Raw genomic sequence first — 25976 nt, forward strand, 5'->3', positions numbered from 1 at the left:
AAATTGAATTAGAACCCAGGTTATTGTGAGGCGAGTAATAAGGATTCATGTTCTTTATTCATTAGGCTGCTGTGAGTGTTTGAAGTTTTTTCCAATCTCTATATATATATATAAACTCAAACCACCATTCTGGTCTCTTGGGAGTATTTCAAATTTGTTTAAAAATGTTCAGTTATCATATGAAAGCACAATAGTACAACTGAACATTTTTAAACAAACGAAAATTTAAAATACCACCAAGAGACTCACAATATGTACTTTTTCTTTTGGAGGATTTAGCATTCCTGTAAATCACTAACCTAATATTTCATTGTTTACCCAGTTTTTTTTTAGAACTGCTTCACATCTATGTTGCATAGAGTCAACCAACTTCTGGCTCCTGTCATTCCAGCCCAGGATGCTTTTACTACATCCCACAAATTTTGGCAATTGTTGGCTTTGCCTCAGAAACTGCATTTTTGATGTCACCCCACAAGTGTTCTATTGGATTAAGGTCCGGGGATTGGGCTGGCCACTCCATAACCTCAATTTTGTTGGACTGGAACCAAGATTTTGCTTGTTTACTGGTGTGTTTAGGGTCGTTGTCTTGTTGAAACACCCATTTCAAAGGCATATCCTCTTCAGCGTAAGGCAACATGACCTCTTCCAGTATTTTAAATATATGCAAACTGGTCCATGATCCCTGGTATGCGGTAAATAGGTCCGGCACCATAGTAAGAGAAGCATGTCCATATCAGTTAAGCATGGTAGTGCTAGCATCATATTTTCAAAGTGTATTGTGGCTTAAATGCAGAGTTTGGGGGTCGTCTGACGAACTGTCTGTGGCCCTTCCACCCAAAAAGAACAATTTTACTTTCATCTGTCCACAAAATGTTTTTCCATTTCTCTTTAGGCCAGTTGATGGGTTCTTTGGCAAATTGTATCCGCTTCAGTACGTCTTTTTTTTTTTAAATTTATTTATTTATTTTTTTAACAGTGGGACTTTGCGGGGAATTCTTGCTATGAGATTAGCTTCTCACAGGTAACTTGAGACTGTCTTTGATCATCCTGTAGCTGATCATTGGCTGAGCCTTTGCCATTCTGGCTATTCTTCGATCCATTCGAATGGTAGTCTTCCGTTTTATTCCACGTCTCTCTGGTTTTGCTTTCCATTTTAAAGCATTGGTGATCATTTTAGCTGAACAGCCTATCATTGTCTGCACTTCTTTATAAGTTTTACCCTCTCCAATGAAAAATATTTAGATTTGAGAGTCCTCAGTGGTTGATACCTTTTAATGGCTAACTGAAAAGATGGTAACAAATTCCAAGCTTTCGAGACTACTCAGTCTCGAAAGCTTGCAATTTGTTACCATCTTTTCAGTTAGCCATTAAAAGGTATCAACCACTGAGGACTCTCAAATCTAAATATTTTTCTATCTACTGGCTAACACGGTACAAGAATATATATTTTCCCTATACCCTTTCCAATCAACTTTTTAATCAAAGTACACTGTTCTTCTGAACAATGTCTTGAACGACCCATATTTCTGAGGCTTTCAAGGAGAAATGCATGTACAACATGTGCTGGCTTCACCCTTAAATAAGGGCCACCTGATTCATACCTGTTTCTTCACAGAATGATTGACCTAATTGAACTCCACACTGCTATTATTTTGAGCACACCCCCTTTCAATTAATTATTCAAATACAGATTCAAAACCATGCAGATCATGAACGCCGAGTCTGTTGGTTTTCTTAGAATCTACTGCACCAACTGGTATATTGTTTGACATGTGGTAATATAATTTATATCAAAAATAGTGATTAATCCAGTTAGTCATATTGGACTGCTATTATTTTTTACACTACTGTACATTCCCTCCCCTGAATTCCAAATACTTACGTGATGTTAACATTTGTGTGTGAGAATTCAATAAAATAGAGTTGCATCCATCCTGGTGTGGTGATTGGTAAAACACTGAGGGTGAGGTGGAGGGGGGCTTTTAACCTCTCATGTGTTTCCTGTCCCTAAAGGATGAGTAGGACAACCTCCTGTTGTGCTGTCATGATGGACTCCTGCAAATACAATTACCGGCAGGACTAATTCCTATTTTTTCCATGGGGACGATGTCCATACCCTTTACCGTCTGTCATCCCTATGGTACAGCCACTTTGTAAATTAGAATATGAAATTATGAAAAGATCTATGCAGTGTTCACTGTGCCTATGCAGACCTGGGAGCAGACCACGAATGAACACCAGTGGACTTTCCTTTTTAAAAATGGTTTAGCATACAGCTATATTAATAACGTTTTTTTTTTAAGATAAAAAAGGAATTAAATCCCTTTCATTCTTTACACAGGCTCAGCACCATACATTAGTTGTGGTTTTGCCTGGTCCTGCGGCTTTGTCCCATTAACTTGAATGACTTAGCAGCAGTACCAAATATAGACCACTAATGAAAACTATGAAAGTTTATGAGAACGCTGCAGTCTGTTCCGCTGATTGGTAATTGATATTTTCTAGCTGCCTAGTTAGGAAGCCTCGAGTTGGAATCAACACCAATCATATCGATGGCCTATCCTAATGGAAAATCTGTTTAAAGGGAAGGGACTGTCAGTACAGAATGACTGATCAAACTAAGTACCGACGCTTGGTGCATCATGGTACGGCCAATCATGTATATGCACCTTCCCACCTGCTTGTTTTCCCTCAATCTCCATCCCCACCACCCCCTTCTTTGATTGACAGCTCGGGCTTCATGGAGCCAGAGCAGGGTGGAGAAAGATGGAAAACAAGAAGGTGGGAAGGTGTAGGTAAATGATTGTGGTACACAGAGAACCTGTACTAATTTTGAACAGTCGGTCTGTGCTGACGCTCCCTTTACGGTTTCATTCGGGTGTCCACTTTTCGCATATAATTTATATCTGTGTTTTTCACGGGTAGAACTCGTACCTATTTGTTCACATGTCCGAGTGATCCATGCGAAATTGTGGAGACATGTCCGATATTCAGAAGAAAAAAGAAAGTGCTCCAGCATAGGATAAAGTTCTCAGCCTTTATTTGGATACATTTAAAAATCCATGACAGGCAAACACAGCATGACCACATGTCCGATATTAATTCGAGTGTTGGATAAATATCGGCAATGTAAGTCTATGGGTCTGTTTTCCACAGACTTCTAGATAGAAGGTAGAAAAACATTTTATTTTTCTCATCCAAAACAAAACTGATGAAACTTGGATCACACTGAACAAAACCACTGATGAAACTAGAACGATTTTTCTCATACATGAAATAAAACAGACGTCAGAGCCCTAAGACTGTAAGGAAAAAAAAGGTAACCCATCAGTTACCCTAAAGTAAAAGTGTATTGTAACATATTAATGGAGACTGTGTATTAAAGATGTTCTCCAACATTTATCAATGCATGGCCTATTGTTAGGATAGGCCATCGATATCAGATCTGTGGGAGTCTGATAGTCGTGTGATCGCTGCAGTCTGGCTCATAAGAAAGACTTTGCATTGTTGTCCCATTCACTTGTATGGGCATCACCAAACTCTGGTGCCACTGGACCATGTGTCCCAATTCAGATATTGGAGAGGCAACCGAGAGGGAACGAGCGCTGCGCCCTTCACACAGCTGATCGATGAGACCCAGCTAAGCAAAGCACACATCCCGGAGATCTGTTGCAATGCAGAACTTGTGCCTTTTCATGTACTTATTCAGAGCCTTCTAGAATTGATTTATGATAGTCCCATTGGATCATGAAGCAAACAAGCCAAGTAGCAGCAGATGACCCAGGCTCTATCTACTTGTGCTTCCATATTCTGGGGATATACACACTTTAAAAAGCGAAAGTTGAGAGCTTTGTCTATGAGACTCAAAATACTTAAAACCTGTCTACTCATCTCCTTCTGCTGATCTGACAGCAGGGTGGGAAAGTTTTGCATAAAATCTGGTAATTGTAATTGTGGACTTCTCCTTTCGTACAGCTCTTCTTGAGGCTGGCCATCCATTACTTTAGTAGCTATTCCAAAGGGTAAGCTTGATGAAAAAGTGATGAAGCCATTGGAAGAAGCAACAGCATAGCCACGTCTTAGATAATGATTCCTGGAGGGATGGCTGGGAGAAGGCTTAGCGCGGTCTTTGGATTGTACTTCAAAGAACAGGTCTGTACAGTCCATTATCGTACAAGTAAGGCCTTGGCACTGCACCGTTCTCTTTGGCTCAAAGAGTTCCAGATATCGGGCACTGTACAGTATGGGTATCTGGAAATAAGAAAACACAATGTTACCACAACTCTCCCATACTTGTCACTGAGGAAGATCTACATATTCTAGCACTTTGTAGAAGTGGTGGGATGAACCCTTAAAGGGGTTGTCTAGAAAAAAACATTGGGTCAAACTAGATACGTGTCGGCATATCTGAAAATCAGTAATGAGTCCTATCATTGGTATGCCTGTGTAAGTGGTGATGGGGCTTCACAAAATGGCAAACTTTCATGTGGTTATTCCAGAAAACTGGTGTCTGCGCATTGTTACACCTGCTTCACTGCCGTCAATTTGGGACTTCAAAGTCATCACTTGATCGCGATACACAGTGTCTGTACAGCACTGGAGATTTACAGAATTATTCAATATTATCTACACAGGGCTGTGCAAAACTAATAGGCAGTTGTAGGAAAATGCAGCAAAGTAAGAAGCTTTCAAAAATAGAAGTGTCAATAGTTTATTTTTATGGATGAATAAAATGCAAAGTGAATGAACGAAAAAAGAAAGCTGTCTTTACTATGGTAGAAAGTGATCATCAGTCATAGTATAAACAGACAGCTATATAGATCATCACTGTGTGCCTGCATCATATGGTCATCAGTGCTTGTAAGGCCTCGCTCACACCAGCGGAGATTCTCTCGTGACCGAATCGGGTTCATGTCGAATCGGTATGCGGAAAAAAATGCTGACGGGCAGTGCCCCTTAGTATAACATTGTCCGAGTGCTATCCTATAAAACATTGCATAGCACTCATCCAATGTATACGCTCGTGTGAGCGAGCCCTTATAATGGTGACTTACCTGCTCGGCCTTGAGCTACGAGCACTCCGCTGTCTGCCTGGGGCCACGTGAAGGATATGAGCTGCTGCTGGATGAAGAATAAGGCTGCATGTCACAAATGGAATTCTATGTGAGAAAAGTATTTTTTCCCCCGATCATTTTGAGAGGATGCATTTTTTTTATCATGGTAAAATCTCTTTGATAAAAAATAATTTAAAAAATGCAAAAGTTAAACGATTGATACTTCTATTTTTGATGCTGGATAACTGACTGTTGGGGAAGATGTCGACTGGTTTGTTCTCCCGATGATGAGCCGCCAGCTTTCTCATAGAGAATACAGGAGGATTTAGCCAAAGAGCGTTCCTGTGTATGCGAGAGTCAGACGAAATGGCGGACGGTCACAAGATCGGCCGAAGCATTCAGCCAACAGCCATCTAATGTGAACGGGAAGCTTTAACTTTGCAGCATGTTTTCCACACCTGCCTAAAAGTTTTGCACAATAGTGGAAGCAATAAACAAGATAACAGAGCCTAAAGGCCCAGTCACACTAAGCGACGCTACAGCGATCCCGACAACGATACGACCTGTCAGGGATCATAGCTGCGTCGGTATGTGGTCGCTGGTGAGATGTCAGTCAGATCTTCCCAACGACGCAGCAACGATGCGGCGACCCGTAACGATCTGTATAACGATGCACGCCTATGTGTTTCTGTGTCTGAGTCGTCAACAAGGTCGTTGGTAAGGTGTCAAACACAGCGATGCATGCTACCCAGCGGGGCCTCAACGATCAAAGAAATGTCCAGACCATTCTGACACGACCAGCGATCTCACAGCAGGGGCCTGGTCGCTGCCAAGTGTCAAACGTAACGAGATCGCTGCTGAGGTCGCTGTTGCGTCACAAAACTTGTGACTCAGCAGCGATCTCGCTTAGTGTGACGGGGGCTTAAGGCTGGACACACACACACGTTTTCTGGCAGTTTTATGAGCTAAAGCCAGAAGTGGAACTAGTTGAAAGAGACTGAAGTGTTTCCTTTATTTCTTTCATTCCTTTTAACCCCTTAACTCTCAACGATGAATACATATGTCATGGAGCGTGTCTGGAAGTGTGTGGCACAGGTTCAGGTGCCGAGTCCGCACCTCACAGGGCAGATGCTGATTGTATTATGTTGTTGACATCATAGTAGTGATGAGACGTGTTGTCAGGTCATTTTTACTGCACAATTAAAAAAATAAAACCCCAAAAATAATGTCTGAATTGCATTTTTTTAACCATTTTACAGCTCTTGCATTTTTTTTTCCATTTTCCCTTACTCTAAACAGTAACTAAAACTCAACCAGCAAAAAAACAAGTGCTCATATATCTATGTTAACAGAAAAATAGTCATGACTATTTGAAAAAGGGGAGAAACAAATGAAAACACAAAAAACAAAAATTGGCCACGTCCTTCTGGCTTTCACTTAAAAATACTATACCAGAAACGGCCTCAAATACACTTTTCTACTGGTTCTTACCTGGGTAAGACGTGCATGTAAAAGTTCTGTCCAGTTTAACCAGTACCGAGAGACAGTGGACTCTGATACTCGAAATCGAAAAGCCAAGTCCTGGAGCAGTAAACCTAAGCGCAATCTGGTGAGTACAAGGAGGAGCTGATCTTCTAAACATAAGGCACTCTGAGGTCCCACCTCTGTTTTTTTCCAAATTCTGCCAGTACAAAGTTTTTGGTCTGCTGTAATAAAGCCAAGGAATTCGATGAGATGACTGTAGCTGTCGAAGCCTGTATAAAAGCGCACCCATTTGCTCTCATTTTTAATGCTGTTCATACAGAAGCTGGAATCCTCCCTGTTTTGCTCCTGGTGCTTCACTTGTTGACCTAAATACAGGACTGTCCCAGAACTCCTCTCCAGCTGCTCCTCTAACTCCTTATTTTTCTTCTCCAGAATCTCCTTCTCACAAGTCAAATTCCGGATCTCTGACTCCAACTCTGTAATCTGTTGCCCCATGTCAGACAGCAACACCCATTTCTCATTCTCCCATTTCTCCTTTAATGTTGGAACAAAAATAGATAAAAGCAGGTAAAAATGTAAAATGAAAACAGTAGCAAAAATCTACAGCAAAACGTGTTACATGCTGATCTGCCACAGATATTACAAAGCAGAAAAGAAAACATCCTGAATGTTTCAAAATTTGCAGCACAGATCAACTGATAGCTAGAAAATATCCACAAATGGAGATGAAAGTCTTTAAACATCTCATTTACTTAGCTGTACTCTATCGTGTTGCAGATTTACGGCATGCAAATCCAAGGAAAAATCTGCACAGTGTGCATTCCCCCTAATTGTCAGAGTGACATGCATGATCTCTGCCTTTCCGGAGTATAAATGGGTGAATAGTGAGAAAGACACCTATGGTATATACACTTTTAATATGACATAAACCTTTCTTAAAGGGAAGCTGTGAGGAGATGGCCTTGTTCTAAAGACTATTGGACTAATGCACGTAGAGCGGAATCCACGGCTCTAAGGGATGCGGAGCACGGAGCACTGGTTACATCGTACTTATTGTTATGTTTTATTAGAGATTTGCTTGCTCTTCCGTTCAGCCTCAGGAATCAATGTTTCCATTCAGTGACAGTAAGCAGAGGAAAACATGAGTGCTGGAACTTATGCATAAATAAGGCCAGACACAAGATTGGTAATCAGGTAAAGCAATCATTCCATTATTCTCATTAGTGCCTCAGGCGCCTCAAGCCATTATTCTCCCAGTCACTAATCCTATTATGTGGATGGGGATAGTAGACCCAGTGGAACCATGAGCACAGGGGTCTCAGATGCAGTCCCAAGTGATGGGGCTCGACCTGAGGAAAATACCACCATCAATGCACAGTTAGCTTTCGGGGAAGAGGGGTATGTTTCCCTAGGGCCGGGATTAATTCTGGGGTCAGCTTGGGGTATTTAGGACACTGACAAGGAAATGGAGGGGCTGCTGCTGGCTGGAGTTGCATACATGTGCTACGGTCATGGCTGGAGGAGCATGGGCTGTGACTGCAGACTATACTGGCAAGAGATACAAAAAGCTGTGGCCCAACCAAAAGTTGGGAGACAGTGAGTATCGACTGGTATGGGGGCAGTGGAACTATCGGCCCCAGGATGGGATCTTGTGGACTGGAAACATTGCATTGTGGCCATCTACCCAGAATTGCTGTAAGACCGTAGCCGTAGGGAATAAAAATTCTTACATTTTCAACCTGCATAGGTGATTATTAGAACCCACAAGCTCAGATCTTCACAAGTGGTCAGCATACCGGGGAAAAAGTTACTGAGCGGTGACTTGGCAGAAGAGATGGCAGACTCCATATACAAGAGGATCAAGAAGGAGGAGCTGAGAGCCCTTTGCTCAAAGAGAGCTAGAGTGGTTGCTGGAGAACAACCACAGGAAGCGGTCAGTTCAGATATAGAGGAGGACCGCTCTGTGGACAGACTACAGCCCAGGGCTCTAATCCAGATGGCGGAAGATCGACCGACTGAGTTGAGGCCGATGCTGGCTGTACTAGGAGAGTAGGCGGCAGTGGTAAGCAAACATCTGGGTGTGCATGTAGCGTACCCCACCCGCCACAGTGTGGATGACAGTAGATAGGGGCCCACATCTTTAAGGTACCGGGACATACCACAGTTCAATGAAGACACCTCGGATATTGATGAACATCTCTGGTTGTTTGAGAACCTCTGCCTTCTGCATGAGGTGTCAGTTTAACAACTTGTCTTCCGGGGATCAGATATGTTACTTTACCGTTACAGTGCATTACTGAAACCTACCGAAGTAAGTTTTGGGAGACTGACAAGCCCGGTGCACACACGCACTGGGGGTTTGCCAACACATTACGTACGGCATGCACCCTGTGGATAGAACGACTGGGGGCTCAGGAAGCAGAACATGTCTTGGATATATTCATGCTGGAACAATTTTTGTCCAAGTTCCCAGGAGACTTAAAAGAATGGGTGGCAGATAGAAAACCACTCAGTCTGCATGAGGCTACAAGACTGGCTGATGATTGGTCTGCCAATCGACCAGGGCTACATGCAAGGACAGTCCCAATGAGTCAGGAACAGGAGCTTACAGGGAGGCCAGAGAGACCCATGGACCGGTGAAGATTTTGGACTACCCTGGTGGGGGGAGTGGAAAGGGGGGTTCCCAAACCCCAGGTATGGCTCGCGTCAGGGTGAGGGGGCTAAGCTACCATGACTGTGGATGCATGAGACAATTTGCCAGGGAATTCCAGGAACGTTCTAGCCTACATCACCTGCGTCCCCAACTGGTGAACACTGTGCTGCAATGGAACTGAAATGCTAGGGGAGAAAGGATCCCACTACCCCGACCGGAAGAGGAAGAGGCATATGTGGTACAAGGACAAGTGTCCCGGACTAGATGGGATGCCTCAGCGACCATGAACCAGCAGCTGCAGCCAGTCTGGGTAGAGGGTGTGGGGGCTGCAGGGCTCCGTGACTCCGGAGCCTCAGTCACATTCATGTAAGAATATCTAGTACCGGACCAATGTTGTTCCCGCCACCCGTATGTTAGTCAACGTAGACAGAGGAGAATCTCTGAACATTCGGAGAGCCCGACTACATTTAGACTGGCATCACAGTCATGGAATGGTGGATGTAGGAGTAGTACGGCACATACCGGTAGATGTGTTGCTGGGAAGCAACCTAGGAGCAGGGAAGCTAGGCCACTGGGCCAATGTCGTAACCCTAAGCCAAAGTGAGGTTCCGACTGCGTCAGCCGAGAGGGAACAGAGTGATCTCAACATGCAGACTAACTCCCCGCCAGTGGTGAGTAATGAACAAAATACAATGCCAGTTACCATGACGCGGGGGAGGTAAATGACATCAGGGAGGAGACCCAGGGACTTCGGAACACTGGGTCTTCCATAACCCTGGTCAGCTCATGTATTGTCCCCTCAGAAAACCATTTACCCGGCCACCAAGCGACCATCCCCCTAGCTGGGTTTCAGGCCTCTGGGGATGGGAGCATTTATGTGGGCAATTTAACAAGCGATATACGGGAAAAGGAGCTGGAGGAGTTGTTCCCTCAGTACCGGCAGATCCGTACCATCGAGCTGAAGAATCGTGGTGGGAGCGACGCCGCACCGTTTGCCTTCATCAGCTTCCAGGATCCACAGGATGCAGAGTACACCGTGTTTGGACGTAATGAACACGAGTTTGGTTCTCGTTGGTTACGTGTGGAGTTTCCCCAGGTCAAATCGGCGATCAGGGAGTGGATATGGGAAACCCCATGAGAGGAACAGATCCCTATCCCGGCAAACTGAATACAGAGTCCTCATCTCAAGTCTTCCCCCATTGGGAGACAGTGGGTATCACCTGGTACGGTGGCAGTAGAACTATCGGCCCCAGGATGGGATCTTGTGGACTGGGGACATTGCATTGTGACCATCAGCCTGGAATTGCTGTAAAACCGTGGAGGTAAGGAATAAAAATAGTTACACTGTTAACCTGCCTCGGTGATTATTACAACCCACAACCTCAGATCTTCACAGAAGCTATCATTAGAAAATGACTTTTTTTATTAAATCAACTTTTTGTGTTTTTTTTCCCCCTCACAATATATATTAAATATAAAAAATGGAAATCTTTCAATTTTCACACTGGTCATTGGATTTTTTAGGCTCATACTTGCTTTTGTTTCAGGCAACAAGACATGGACATTAGTCACAATGGTCAGACCCCCAACCCCTAGCTTTTCTATTGAACATCGAATGAGCATGTGCAAAGGAAGGGAGCAGTGTTAGCTGTGACCACATACTGTTATTGGTGGATCCAGTGTTATTAGTCATTGTTATCCTGGACAATGCCAGCGCCTGTATTACCTGGAGTTGATGGCACTGCATCTCTTTGTTATCCAGTGCATCTTGCAATGACTGCAGCATCTGGCTCTGCTGATGGGTTGTCGTCTTCAGTTCTCTCACCATCTGTTTCAAGAGCTCAGGGTCATCAGGTACACAGTAATCGCCATGGTCATGTACAATACACTCATGCCTATCTCCTACATCTTGGATTTTTGCCTCATTTGCTTTCTCCATCAACTCTGCAGCTAAAACCAAATCACCAATGCTGGATTGAACTTCTGCTGAAGGAGGAGAAATGGAAAGACAGAGTTTAAAGAGGACCGTCAGCTCTCCTTACACGTCTGTTCCTTCATTATTGACCTTCACATATATTCATGTTTAACAACAAAATCATTAATATCTGGTTCTCACCTACATCCTTCCGGATCCGAGGGGAAAAATGTGCTCTTTTTCTATTACTGATTCCATCCTTCTTTCTCTTGAATGACTTAGACGTCTTTTTCTTTGGCACAGATCTGTTGTCCACCACATTTTGCTCCTGACCATCTTTACGAGAAGAAATGCTGGGTATTTCACTGTCCTAATGGAGAATAATGAAGCTAATGAAAGGGAAAAATGCAGTCCCCCTGGTGCTGTGTTATTCATCACCCGACCATTCCTTATACAATACAGGGGAATGTGACAGCTCCCGAGCATGCGCAGTCACCGTGGTGCTGTGTTATTCAGCCCCGACCATTCCCTATACAATACAGGGGAATATGACAGCTCCCGAGCATGCGCTGTCACCGGGGTGCTGTGTTATTTATCCCCGAACATTTCCTATACAATATAGGGGAATATGACAGCTCCCGAGCATGCGCAGTCCCCCTGGTGCTGTGTCATTCATCACCCGACCATTTCCTATACAATACAGGGGAATATGACAGCTCCCGAGCATGCGCAGTCACCGTGGTGCTGTGTGATTCATCACCCGACCATTCCCTATACAATACAGAGGAATATGACAGCTCCCGAGCAAGCTCAGTCCCTCTGGTGCTGTGTCATTCATCACCCGACCATTTCCTATACAATACAGGGGAATATGACAGCTCCCGAGCAAGCTCAGTCCCTCTGGTGCTGTGTTATTCATCACCCGACCATTCCCTATACAATACAGGGGAATATGACAGCTCCCGAGCATGCGCAGTCCCCCTGGTGCTGTGTTATTCATCACCCAACCATTCCGTATACAATACAGGGGAATATGACAGTTCCCGAACATGCGCAGTCCCCTGGTGCTGTGTCATTCATCACCCGACAATTTCCTATACAATATTGGGGAATATGACAGCTCCCGAGCATGCGCAGTCCCACTGGTGCTGTGTTATTCATCACCCAACCATTCCGTATACAATACAGGGGAATATGACAGTTCCCGAACATGCTCAGTCCCTCTGGTGCTGTGTTATTCATCACCCGACAATTTCCTATACAATATTGGGGAATATGACAGCTCCCGAGCATGCGCAGTCCCACTGGTGCTGTGTTATTCATCACTCGACCATTCCCTATACAATACAGGGGAATATGATAGCTCCCGAGCATGCGCAGTCACCGTGGTGCTGTGTTATTCATCACCCGACCATTCCCTATACAATACAGGGGAACATGACAGCTCCCAAGCATGCGCAGTCACCGTGGTGCTGTGTTATTCATCACCCGACCATTCCCTATACAATACAGGGGAATATGACAGCTCCCGAGCATGCGCAGTCCCCCTGGTGCTGTGTTATTCATCACCCGACCATTCCGTATACAATACAGGGGAATATGACAGTTCCCGAGCATGCGTAGTCCCCTGGTGCTGTGTCATTCATCACCCGACAATTTCTTATACAATATAGGGGAATATGACAGCTCCCGAGCATGCGCAGTCCCCCTGGTGCTGTGTTATTCATCACCCGACCATTCCCTATACAGTACAGGGGAATATGACAGCTCCCGAGCATGCGCAGTCCCCCTGGTGCTGTGTTATTCATCACCCGACCATTCCCTATACAATACAGGGGAATATGATAGCTCCCGAGCATGCGCAGTCACCGTGGTGCTGTGTTATTCATCACCCGACCATTCCCTATACAATACAGGGGAATATGACAGCTCCCGAGCATGCGCAGTCCCCCTGGTGCTGTGTTATTCATCACCCGACCATTCCCTATACAATACAGGGGAGTATGACAGCTCCCGAGCATGCGCAGTCCCCCTGGTGCTGTGTTATTCATCACCCGACCATTCCCTATACAATACAGGGGAATATGACAGCTCCCGAGCATGCGCAGTCACCGTGGTGCTGTGTTATTCATCACCCGACCATTCCCTATGCAATACAGGGGAATATGACAGCTCCCGAGCATGGGCAGTCACCCTGGTGCTGTGTTATTCATCACCCGACCATTCCCTATACAATACAGGGGAGTATGACAGCTCTCAAGCGCAGGAGCCAGGCTGTAAAGAGCGCAGGAGTCAGGCTTCGGTGCGCGCAGGAGCCACATCATGAGCACAATCACACTGACACTGCAAGTGTGCTGGTGGTCACCTCCAGTGTTAGTGTGCAAGCACAGAAACAGTCATTGATTTTTGACAGCTCTCGCTCAGTAATGAAGACAAGGGACAAATCAGAGGGTATGACGGTTTGTAGACCGAAGTACCCTCAATATTACGTTATTTTCTGCTTTCACCATTGACTGAAAGACGGTTTTCATGATGTAGATTTTCTGCATCTATCAGCTAAATTAGGTGATGTGCATTTTTTTCCCACTGTGTTTTTGAGTGCGTTTTTTTACCAGCATTTTTTAGCCGCGATTTTTGTCTCTTCTTGATATGTCATGTTTTGAGTTTCATACGTTATGGTATTTGGCTTTGATAAAACTTTATTGATACAGTCATGACTGGATTAAATGCGATTCTAGTGTGTTTCTGCTGCGAAAAAATGCAATAGAAAGGCATATGCATTTTTTATCTGAAAATTTTCTTCATCTCATTTAAGCCTATGGTGAAAATCTACACATTAACTGCAATTGAACTGACATGTTGTGGATTTCAAAAATCACACCGCAGGTCAGTTTTCGCAGCGTAAAAAATAGAACAGCGGTTAAGAGATTTCTATAGATCCCTTTCCTTTGCTAGAACTGTAATATCCTGTGTTTTTTGCTCACGATAATACACAGCAGAAAAAAAATGCACCAAATACCTCATTAGACTACGTTCCCACGATGAGATTTTAGTGAGATTTTTGACACTGTATTATTTCCTGTGTCAAAAACGCAGTGTCTTAGGCTATGTTCACACGTTGAGTATTTGCTGTGTTTTTTTCAGCAGGCAAAATCTGCTCTCTTGGCAGTAAAGAAGCTGCTTACAAAAAACAGGTTTTGCTGTGTTTTTCAGGATCCCAAAGTTCAGCTTTGCTTCCACCACAGAAGAATGAACACAGGTCACCAATGCAAGACCTATGTGAAACCATAAAAAAATTTTTTGTAAGAAGGGCAATTTGATCAAATTATTTAGTGGAAAAAGATTTTTATGTCTGAAAAAATAGTGACTGTTCTGAACAGAAAATTCATGAAAAAAACAATTACAAATCTAAAAGTGGGGGGGGGGGTGAATTGGTGGGGAAAAGTTTACCAAAGGTGCGCTTCACATGTCCGGATATTTACGGTACTGGAAAAACCTGTACCAGATATATTCGTGTCCACCTGTGTGTCCCACATGTGGCGCATTAACAGCACACATACTGGCGCCTGGGAATCAGCATACAGTTAGCGCTGTTCCCAAGCGCCGGGTGCTGAATGCTGCCCTCATCATTGTCTCCTGCTTGCAGCATCAGCAGGGGACCATGATGAGAGTAGCAGTCTTATCCCACAGTGTCCACCTGTAAAAATAAGAATAAAATAAAAAATCCTTATATTCACCTGTCCTAAGTGTTCCCCGCTGTATTCCATGCGACAGCTCATGCCGAGGAGCCGGGAAGAATGACTACTGCAGCGAGCGGCCCCGTAACGGAGTTCAGTGAGTGACAGGACACCGCTCGCTGAGCTCAGTGCAGCTCAGGGGCCGCTCGCTGCAGGAGTCATTCTCCCCGGCATGAGCGGTCACATGGATTACAGCAGGGGACACCTAGGACAGACGAGTATAAGGATTTTATATTTTATTCTTATTTTTACAGTTGGAGACAGAGGGAGCAGACTACTACTAAGCTCATCATTGCCCCTGCTAGTGCTGATCGCAGCGCAAGGGGCCAGCGTTCAGCACCTGGCGCTTGGGAACAGTGCTACCTGTAGCGCAGATTCCCAGGCGCCGGTACGTATCACACAGATGGCACACGGATGTCATCCGTGTGTCATCAGTGTGGGACTTTTGCGGCCCGTGCAGCGGGTAAAAAACGGATACGTCAGCGTGTTTTGCCCACAGACACACGGTCCGTGGAAACACACTGACGTGCACAGACCCATAGAATAGGTCTGCGTGTGTCAGTGTCTCCAGTACGTGTGGAAACTGTCACCACACGTACAGGACACATTGATGTCTGAAAGAGGCCTAAGACATTGGTAGAGCATTGAGATTGTAGGACACAGTTTACTTTCTCACTTTAGTCGGCGACAGGCATTGTTCAATCTCACACCTTGGTCAACCAATGTTTACTTTTTACATATCACTAATTTAATTAAACTGCACTAATCTCAACTGCCATAAACACTAAGACATTATGGTTTAAACTTGGGAAAAAAAAAATCACAAAAATAAATGGGTTTCACATACTGCTGTACCTGCTCTTTTTACTAAACACGCAGCAAAACCTGATACAAGTGTTCTTTGCACTTACCCATTGCTTTCTATGGGTGAAAAAACGCTGAAAAACACTGAAAAAAGTGACAAGCTGCAGTTTGCAAAATAGCAGCAGTTTTCCAAATCAGTCAGGAAAAAAAAACTGTGTGTGTACGCATGACATTTCTGAAATCTCATAGACTTCGCTGGTACTGTAGAACGCAGCTTAAAATTTGATTTAAAAAATGCAGCAAAACAAACGCAACAAAAATGCAACGTGTGAACATAGCCTTAGGCTATGTGCGCACATTCAGGATTTGAAGCAGAAATTTCTGCAGCGTTTCTTCATCTCCTTGGCAGGAAAAACGCTGTGGAAAAAATACGCGTTTTGCAGCGATTTCTAAGCGTTTTTAATGCATTTTTGTACATCAATGAATGCTTTTTCTAGCTAAATAAAGTTATTTGAAAAGGAACGTGGGACATTGCTTTAACCCTTGGATTACTGTCAGAACTGGGGTGAGTATATTGATTAATTTAAGAATTTGCCTGTTGTATTTCAAATAAAGTGTTTGCTCTGTATCTGTGTGCTTATTTAACTCTTTACTTTCAATTAGGTTTTGTTGATGAAAGAGTCTGATTGACACCTTGTTGTCACCAAACAAAAGAGCTAGGTGTCAACTAATCCCATATTCCCAATCTTCATTAGCATTCCCATTAATGTAATTTCTGGGGTAGCTGTGAGCTGCTATTTTTAGCCTGGGAAGGTGCCATTAGGCAAACATGGTCCCTGGCTATTATTAATAGCTCACAGCTGTTTCGTTAGCCACTAAATCCCCACGAACAGCAGGAAGCACCGTTTGGACACAGCACATTTTTGCTGCGTCTAAAACGCTGTGTTCTAATGCTGCACTTTTGTTGTCGGTACATGTGAATCCACCACATATAATGACACTTCAATCGGTCAAAATCTGCAGCGGAGACTAGCGTGTCCGCTACAGAAATTGACATGCTGCGGGTGAGTTCGGGTACGTGGCCAAGGTCAGGAGCTGCTGCGGGTTTGACGGTGTGTGTCTATACAGCGTCAAACCCGCGGCGTCCAGATGTTACAGCATAGTGGATGGGATCTCTAGAAATCCCATATCCACTTTGCGTGCATCTGAGGCTGCGGATCATCTGTGGATACTGACATGCGCCGCGTCTTTCAGGACCGCAGCATGTCAATTTCTCTTGCGGAGTCACTAGTCTCCATAACAGAAATGTGACCACTAGAATGTATTGAATGCGGTAAATTCGCATGGTTCAGTGAACACATGTGGTTGTACCTGCATTCAATAGAATACAATGTTTTGGACACAGCAAAAAATATGCGTCCAAAGCGCAGCTAAGTCTGAATCATGGGCACAGAGCCTAAAATTAAAAAAAAAAAAAATGGCGTGGGCTCTCGCGTCATTTTCCTAACCAGCAGAGGGAAAGCCGACTGCTGGGAGCTGATATTAGTAGCCGGGGAAGGGGCCCATTAGCCAAAAATGTTCCCTGGCTATTAATATCAGCCCACAGCTGTTTGCTTAGCCTTTACTGGCTAGATTACAGGGGGACCCCAAATAAAAACTGACGTAGGGTCAATTTCTAACCAGAAAATGATAAACAGACAGCTGTGGGCTGATATTAATAGCCAGGGAAGGGGCCATGGATACTAGCCCCCTCCATGGCTAATAATGTCACCCCTCAGGAGTCCCAGAAATGGCGCATCCATAAGATGCGCCAAATCTGGCGCTTAGCCTCCACTCTTCCCACTGCCCTGTAGCGGTGGCGAGTGGGGTAATGGGGTTGGGGTTCACGTCAGCCTTGTATTGGCGGCTGACATGAAGCCCAGGTTAGTAATGGAGAGGTGTCTATAAAACGCCCCCATTACTAAGTAGTAAAGTTTTTGCCACTTTTACAATAAAAGACAAGGCCAGAATAAAGTATTTTAACCACTTCGCACCAGAGCCTGTTTTTGCCTTCGTGACCAGGCCAATTTTTTCAATTCTGACCACTGTCACTTTATGAAGTAATTACTCTGGAACGCTTCAACGTATTCCCCTGATTCGGAGATTGTTTTTTCATGACATGATAGTTTCATGACATAATAGTGGTAAAATTTCTTCGATATAACTTGCGTTTATTTGTGAAAAAATCGGAAATTTGGCGAAAATTTTGCAATTTTCAAACTTTGAATTTTCATGCCCTTAAATCAGAGAGATATGTCACACAAAATAGTTAATAAATAACATTTCCCACATGTCTACTTTACATCAGCACAATTTTGGAACCAAAATTTTTTTTTAGTTAGGAAGCTATAAGGGTTAAAAGTTGACCAGCGATTTCTCATTTTTCCAACAAAATTTACAAAAACATTTTTTTTTTTAGGGACCACATCATATTTGAAGTCACTTTGAGGGGTCTTTATGACAGAAAATACCCAAAAGTGACACCATTCTAAAAACTGCACCCCTCAAGGTGCTCAAAACCACATTCAAGAACTTTATTAACCCTTCAGGTGCTTCACAGGAATTTTTGGAATGTGGAAGAAAAAAATTAACATTTAACTTTTTTCACAAAAATGATACTTTAGACCCAATTTTTTTTATTTTCACAGGGGTAACAGGAAAAAATGGACCCCAAATTTTTTTGTGCAATTTCTCTTGAGCGTGCTGATACCCCATATGTGAGGGAAAACCACTGTTTGGGCGCACTGCCGGGTTCGGAAGGGAAGGAGAGCCATTAGACTTTTTGAATGTAAAATTTGTCTGAATAATTAGAAGACGCCATGTTGCGTTTGGAGAGCTCCTGATGTGCCTAAACAGTGGAAACCCCCCACAAGTGACACCATTTTGGAAACTAGACCCCTCAGGGAACTTATCTAGATGTGTGGTGAGCACCTTGAACCCCAAGGTGCTTCATAGAAGTTTATAATATTGAGCTGTAAAAATAAAATTTTCACATTTTTCCCACAAAAACGTTTTTTTCATCCCTTAATTTTGCATTATCATAAGGGTAATAGGAAAAATTGCACCATGAAATTTGTTGTGCAATTTCTCCTTAACACGTCAATACCCCATATGTGGAGGCAAACCACTGTTTGGGCGCACGGCAGGGTTTGAAAGGGAAGGAGCGCCATTTAACTTTTTGAATGTAAAATTTGTTTGAATAATTAGCGGACGCCATGTCGCATTTGGGGAGCCCCTAATGTGCCTAAACAGTGGTAACCCCCCACAAGTGCCACCATTTTGGAAACTAGACCCCTTAGGGAACTTATCTAGTTGTGTGGTGAGCACCTTGCACCCCCAGCTGCTTCACAGAAGTTTATAATATTGAGCTGTAAAAATAAAATTTTCACATTTTTCCCACAAAAAATGTTTTTCATTCCCTAATTTTGCATTATCATAAGGGTAACAGGATAAATTGCAATAACAAATTTGTTGTGCAATTTCTCCTGAGTACGCCGATACCCCATATGTGGGGGAAAACCACTGCTTTGGTGTACGGCAGGGTTCGGAAGAGAAATGAGCGCTATGTTGGCTGGGAAAGGCTGCAGACACCATGTCACATTTGAAGAGTCGCTGACATGCCGAAACAGCAGAAACCCCCACAAGTGACCCCATTTTATAAACTACACCTCTCAAGGAATTCATCTAGGGAAGTAGTGAGTATTTTTTAATTTTTAAATTTATACCATTGGGCAGTGAAAAAAGCATAATTATATTTTTACCACAAAAAAATGTTTTACCCTCAGATTTTACATTTTCACACAGGGCAATGGGTAAAAATGGTGCCGAAATGTGTCACACAATTTCTTCTAAAAGTGGCAATACCCCATATGTGGCTGTATCGTACCGCTCAGCCATACGGCGAGATCTGGGGGGGACGGAGCGCTATTTGACAATTGGAGAACAAATTATTGTAGAATAGGCATTTGGATTTGGGAGCACAAAATTTTCTGAATTTCTTTTGAGGGGCAAGGGCCATTTCGCTTTTCCAGAGCCTTTCTGCTACCAGTAACTTGGAAGTCCCTTATATTTTTAACAGATGACGGACCTGAGTGGGGACTAGCTTTTTTTGAGGACTGAGTTGAAGCTTTTATTGGGAACATTTTACGTAACATTTATAAGGCGCTCTAGGCTGAGCACTTACATCGGGGTTTCCATCTAAATTTCCAAGTGATGTAATTCAGATGAAACCCCTGCGGGATCCATTCATTGTAATGAGGCAGCAGAGTTACTCTGGACTCCGTCTGGCCTCTGTTTAGCGGTGTCCTTGTTTTGAGAAGTGCACAAAACTGTGGCCAACCGCACTTTTATGCACGCCTAAAACAAATGACACCGTGGGATCACAGGCCAGACGGCATTCACAGTGGCCTATATCTGCCTCATTACAGGGAATCTTCCGTCATGGGTTCCGTCTGAATCACGTATTTCAGAGATTTACATGGAAACTCTGGTGTAAGTGCTCAGCGCAGAGCGCAGGATAAATGTGAGCAGAGCCTTACTGCAATCTTTGGGAGACATAATAAACAAATCAGTAGCAGGTGAAGAATTGGTTTTATTTATTTTTTACGCCGTTCCTAGTGTGATATAACTGATTAGATTACTTTATTCTTCGGGTCGGTGCGATTACAGAGATACCAGATTTATATCGGGTTTTTATGACTGACAGCTGTCACACACTAAAAGACGTTTTTTTTTGCAAAATTTAGTTTTTGCATCACCATATTTTGAGAGCTATAATTTTTCCATATTTCGGCCGACAATCATGTGACGGCTTGTTTTTTGCGGGACGAGTTGACATTTTTATTGGTACCATTTTTGGGTACGTGACATTTTTTGATCGCATTCTATTCCGTTTTTTGGGAGGTAAAATTAACAAAAACCAACAATTCAGGAATTGTTTTTTGAGGTTTTTTCTATGCCGTTCTGCGTGTGGTAAAAGTGATAAGGCAGCATTATTCTTCGGGTCAGTACGTTTACAGCGATACTACACTTACTGTATTTTTTTTTATGTTTAGGCGCTTTTACACAATAAAACAATTTTATAGAAAAAAATATTTTTTTTGCATTGCTTTATTCTGAGCGCTATAACTTTTTTATTTTTCGGCTGATGGAGCTGTATGGCGGCTTTTTTTTGCGGAACAAGATGACGTTTTCAGCGGTACCATTTTTATTTCTATTTTGTTTTTTGATCGCATTTTTTTCCACTTTTTGTTTGGAGATATGATGAAAAAGCATATTTTTTTGCTCCGTTTTTTTTTTATTTTTATTACGGTGTGCACAGAAGGAGTTAATTAGTGTGACAGTTTTATAGCTCGGGTTGTTTCGGACGCGGCGATACCAAATATGTGTACTTTTTTTGGTTTTGTAAAAATATACGGATTTATTGGTTTAATATTTTATTTATTATTTTTATTTATTTTGTGATTTTTATTTTTTTTTTAACAGTTTAAAAACTGTTTTCTTACTTTTTTTTACATTTTTACTTAGTCCCTGTATGGGACATTAATTTTTATTTTTCTGATCACTGATCTCATGTAATGTAATAGACATGTATTACATTACATGAGATCTTCGCTGACTGTTTCACAGTCAGTCTCCTGCCTGGCTTCAGCTGCAGGCTGAGCCAGGCAGGACACCATATATGGCAGATCTGGAGGCGGTCATGTGACCTCCAGCTGCCATAGCAACCCCAGGTCCTGGAAGCTATCAGGGGTCGTCAGAGAGGTAAGTAAGACGACCCCCTCTCCTCCTTCTATCTTCTATATGCCGCGATCACTATAGATCGTGGCATATAGAACATAGCAAAGGGTTAACATCACTGGGACCTGATCCAATCAGGTCCCGATTATGTCCCCTGTCAGAGCTAACGCTCTGCACCGGAATCGCAGCGCTTGCAGGACCCTGGGGGTCCTGAGCACTGCGAGACCACCCACCATTTTTAAACGTCGGCGCTGCACAGAGCCCAGCAAGCGCAGACGTTTATCTACAGTGGGCGGTCGGGAAAAGGTTAATGAAATAAAATGACACACGGTTTTAAAATTATTTTTATTTCACGCCCAGTCTCTGTATCCCTCGATCTTCTGTAAAAAATAAAAAAATAAAAAACAAACATATCCCTCACCTGTCTGCCGTCACGGCGTAGTCCAGATTGTCCCTCGGCGATCCGGGTCACTTCTACAGCAGTGACATAAGCAATCACTGCTGTAGAAGACAGCAATGTACACTGACAGGAGTGTAAAATCACTCCAGTCAGTGTACATGGCTCTGCTGCAGGAGAGAGGTCACTTGGGTTCATTAGCTGATCATACCCGGTAACCTCAACATCAGTCGTATGTGGGAACATTCTTAAGAAAGTTCCAATGCAGCACCGGTGCTGTAAAGTGAGGTCACGTGAACTCTCAGCTGATCTTCAGCTGAGAGCTCACGTGACCCCAGGTCCTGGCAGCGCAGCGATGTATACTGCTGGGAGTGAGAGCGTTTCCCACAGTGTACCGCTGGCTGCTGAAGGATCAGGACACCGGGGGGTGCCGAACAGGTTAGCATAGTGTTTTTTTTTTTTTTTTACACCGCTCGCAGTCCCGGCTCGGCTGAGGAGACTACTACTCCCCTCAGCCGAACCGCTGTCGCTGTTATCAGCGGTCGGATGATGGGAGTAGTAGTCCTCCCCAGCTGACCCGCGTACCACTCTATGCAGCGTTTTTTCAGTTTTTCCGCGGCCTATTGACTATAACTGAACTGCAGCAAATCAGCAGGTATAAATATTATATCTGTGGATTTGCTGCGGTTCAATTAAAGTCAATGAGCGGGAACGCTGCGGAAACACTGCATAGAAAAAACATGCTGCATTTTAAAATGCAATGCCAATCCTGAGCGGAAATTTCTCCATCATGTGCACAGCACATCAGGATTGCCATTGCAATAGCTGGCAGACTGATTACCAAGTGTTTTTGCTGCGAAAATGCATCAGAAACGCTACGTGTGCACTTAACCTTACAGTTCCAGCAAAGTGGATGGGGATTATAGAAATCTCATGTGCTCTGAGCTTCTGTGTTACTCACCATAAACTCTCCTGCGGTGCAGGTTTCATATCCACAAGATGGCAATCTCTCTTGCGGGTACGCTGGGTTTTCTGTAATTTCCCCATAGACTTACATGAGGCGTGGAAATTCCACAGGTAGAAAACGCTCCAAAGTCCATTTCTGAGGCGAAAACGCATGAAATCCAGACTGAAGTATAGCAATAAAGTTGTCAAAACGAAATACCAAGAAGCAGCTTTATTTAAAGCATGACAACCAAAGAGACAAAAACCACTGAGTCAAAAATGTGATAAAAGCGTATGTAAAAAAAAAGCAATAAAAAAAACACAAGTAACCTAATATAAATAGGCGGTGAAATTCAACAACATCAAAAACTCACCAAACTCACATTACTCATAGAAAATGGCTACGTTCCCACGATGAGTTTTTCACGCAGCGTGTTTTAAAAAAAAAATGCAAATAACCCATTTTACTTCATGATTGCAGAAAATCTGCAACACCAAAAACTCCCCAAATCCTGATTGTGCGAACATAGCCTATGAATAACTACACCCAGCCTTATTTCCCATCAACCAATCACAGCGCAGTTTTCATTGTTCCACAGCAGTTTCAGAAATGAAACATGGGCTCGGATTGGTTGCTATGGGAAACCGAGTCTATTTTGTTTTCTAGTCAAGAAGGATAAATATGGCACCAATGTTGCCTAGCATGTATCCATCAGAGGAGACTATCAGTAACCTGCACCCTGTCCTTACACAGACTATTGTATGATCTGTAGCACATCTGCCCATTTATAATGTAGACTCCTGTATCAAATGACATTTATGCCTTAAAATACATATTACAAATCTATGTATAAAGATCCCCAGAGTAGCAATGTGCCAGGAGATGAGCAGGATCTGCTGCCATACCTGGTGCAGCAGGCAGCTGTGCTGGGCTTCCCCATCAGGATGAGCATCCTTCTCAATAGCCGGCTCATTATCGCCACTGGCCTCCATATTGCCGGTAGCCGCCGTCACTTTGCTGCAGGGACAGAATCCTCGATGTTTATGTTCTTGTATTGTTATGTTACATCCATCCCAGTGGGGAGGTTCAGATTTCAAAACCGGAAGTGTGGATCAGCCTCTCTTTGAAACCAAAATGGCGGACATGAACGTGCTCTATTGCCCGCAGTATGCCAGTAAGAAAGATGGCGCCAGCGAGCTGAGGAGCTGGCAGAGGGGCGGGGAGATGGCTGAGGCGCCCTCTACAGAGTAAGAGCGCTAGTTCCGCTGTCCCACACCTGCAATCAGTGGAGGGGTGAGGGCAGTGACTGACACTGTGGACGGCTGCTGAGAGACCACCGACAGTGTTCTGCGTCACTCGCCTGTGCTGGGTATACACTGCTTGTGTAGTCAGTGCTAGCACAGCGCCCCCAGCAGCACAGCTACAGAAGCTGCATTACATGAGACGTGGCCATCACTTAGTATTCCACTGATGATAGCGATTGGTGGTCCCTCACCAGGCGGTGGTCTCTCACCATGCTGTGCTGTCTCACCAGGCGGTTGTGTCTCACCATTCCGTGGTGTCTCGCCATGCTGTGGTCTCTTGCCAGGCGGTGGTCTCTCACCATGCTGTGGTGTCTCACCAGGCGGCTGGTCTCTCACCATGCTGTGGTGTCTCACCAGGCAGTGGTGTCTCGCCATGCTGTGGTGTCTCACCAGGCCGTGATCTCTGACCAGGCCGTTGGTCTCTCACCATGCTGTGGTGTCTCACCAGGCTGTTGGTCTGTCACCATGCTGTGGTGTCTCACCAGGCAGTTGGTCTGTCACCATGCTGTGGTGTCTCACCAGGCCGTTGGTCTCTTGCCAGGTCGTTGGTCTCTCACCAGGCCGTTGGTCTCTCACCATGCGCTGGTCTCACCAGGCCGTGGTGTCTCACCAGGCCGTTGGTCTCTCACCAGGCTGTGGTGTCTCACCAGGTGGCTGGTCTCTTGCCAGGCCGTGGTGTCTCACCAAGCCGTTGGTCTCTCACCAGGCGGTGGTCTCTCACCATGCTGTGGTGTTTCACCAGGCGGTGGTCTCTCACCATGCTGTGGTGTCTCACCATGCTGTGGTCTCTCACCAGGCCGTTGGTCTCTCACCATGCGCTGGTCTCACCAGGCCGTGGTGTCTCACCAGGCCGTTGGTCTCTCACCATGCTGTGGTGTCTCACCGGGTGGCTGGTCTCTTGCCAGGCCGTGGTGTCTCACCAAGCCGTTGGTCTCTCACCAGGCGGTGGTCTCTCACCATGCTGTGGTGTCTCACCAGGCGGTGGTCTCTCACCATGCTGTGGTGTCTCACCATGCTGTGGTCTCTCACCAGGCCGTTGGTCTCTCACCATGCTGTGGTGTCTCACCATGCTGTGGTCTCACCAGGCCGTGGTGTTTCACCAGGTCGTTGGTCTCTCACCATGCTGTGGTGTCTCACCAGGCCGTTGGTCTCTCCCCATGCTGTGGTGTCTCACCAGGCCGTTGGTCTCTCCCCATACTGTAGTGTCTCACCAGGCCGTTGGTCTCTCACCATGCTGTGGTATCTCACCAGACTGTTGCTCTCACCAGGCCGTTGGTCTCTCACCATGCTGTGGTGTCTCACCAGGCAGTTCGTCTGTCACCAGGCCGTGGTGTCTCACCAGGCCGTTGGTCTCTTGCCAGGCCGTTGTCTCTCACCATGCCGTTGTCTCTCACCATGCCGTTGTCTCTCACCATGCCGTGGTCTCTCACCAGGCGGCCGTGGTCTCTCACCAGGCGGCCGTGGTCTCTCACCTGGCTGTTGGTATCTCACCAGGCTGTTGGTATCTCACCAGGCTGTTGGTATCTCACCAGGCCGCGGTCTCTCACCAGGCCGTTGGTCTCTCGCCAGGCCGTGGTGTCTCACCATGCCGTTGGTCTCTCACCAGGCCGTGGTCTCTCACCAGGCCGTGGTCTCTCACCAGGCCGTTGGTCTCTCACCATGCTGTGGTGTCTCACCATGCTGTGGTCTCTTACCATGCGCTGGTCTCACCAGGCCGTGGTGTCTCACCATGCGCTGGTCTCACCAGGCCGTGGTGTCTCACCAGGCCGTTGGTCTCTCACCAGGCGGTGGTCTCTCACCATGCTGTGGTCTCTCACCAGGCGGTGGTCTCTCACCAGGCGGTGGTCTCTCACCAGGCGGTGGTCTCTCACTAGGCGGTGGTCTCTCACCAGGCCGTTGGTCT

At 44.8% G+C, this 25976-nt stretch overlaps 1 protein-coding gene across 4 annotated transcripts in view; it reads right to left on the reverse strand.

Moving 5' to 3' along the window:
- Window positions 1–1393: 1393 nt before the first annotated feature.
- The window catches only part of LOC141172257 (uncharacterized), a 38950-nt gene continuing 14367 nt past the window's right edge, over window positions 1394–25976 (reverse strand). For 2 of the 4 annotated variants that reach the window (XM_073656256.1, XM_073656254.1), the window contains exons 4-7: window positions 11309–11477; window positions 10919–11178; window positions 6546–7073; window positions 1394–4251 (exon numbers count right to left, since the gene is read on the reverse strand). In XM_073656256.1, the coding sequence (XP_073512357.1) occupies window positions 3727–4251; window positions 6546–7073; window positions 10919–11131 (1266 nt within the window). In that variant the 5' untranslated portion in view covers window positions 11132–11178; window positions 11309–11477 and the 3' untranslated portion in view covers window positions 1394–3726. Of the gene's footprint in view, window positions 4252–6545; window positions 7074–10918; window positions 11179–11308; window positions 11478–23674; window positions 23919–25976 lie in introns of those variants that run through there. The other 2 variants (XM_073656253.1, XM_073656252.1) reach the window with 2 other exon arrangements.

Source organism: Phyllobates terribilis, unplaced genomic scaffold, assembly GCF_046119375.1.
Source record: "Phyllobates terribilis strain yellow unplaced genomic scaffold, ASM4611937v1 Scaffold_12__6_contigs__length_324123572, whole genome shotgun sequence".
Lineage (NCBI taxonomy): Eukaryota > Metazoa > Chordata > Amphibia > Anura > Dendrobatidae > Phyllobates > Phyllobates terribilis.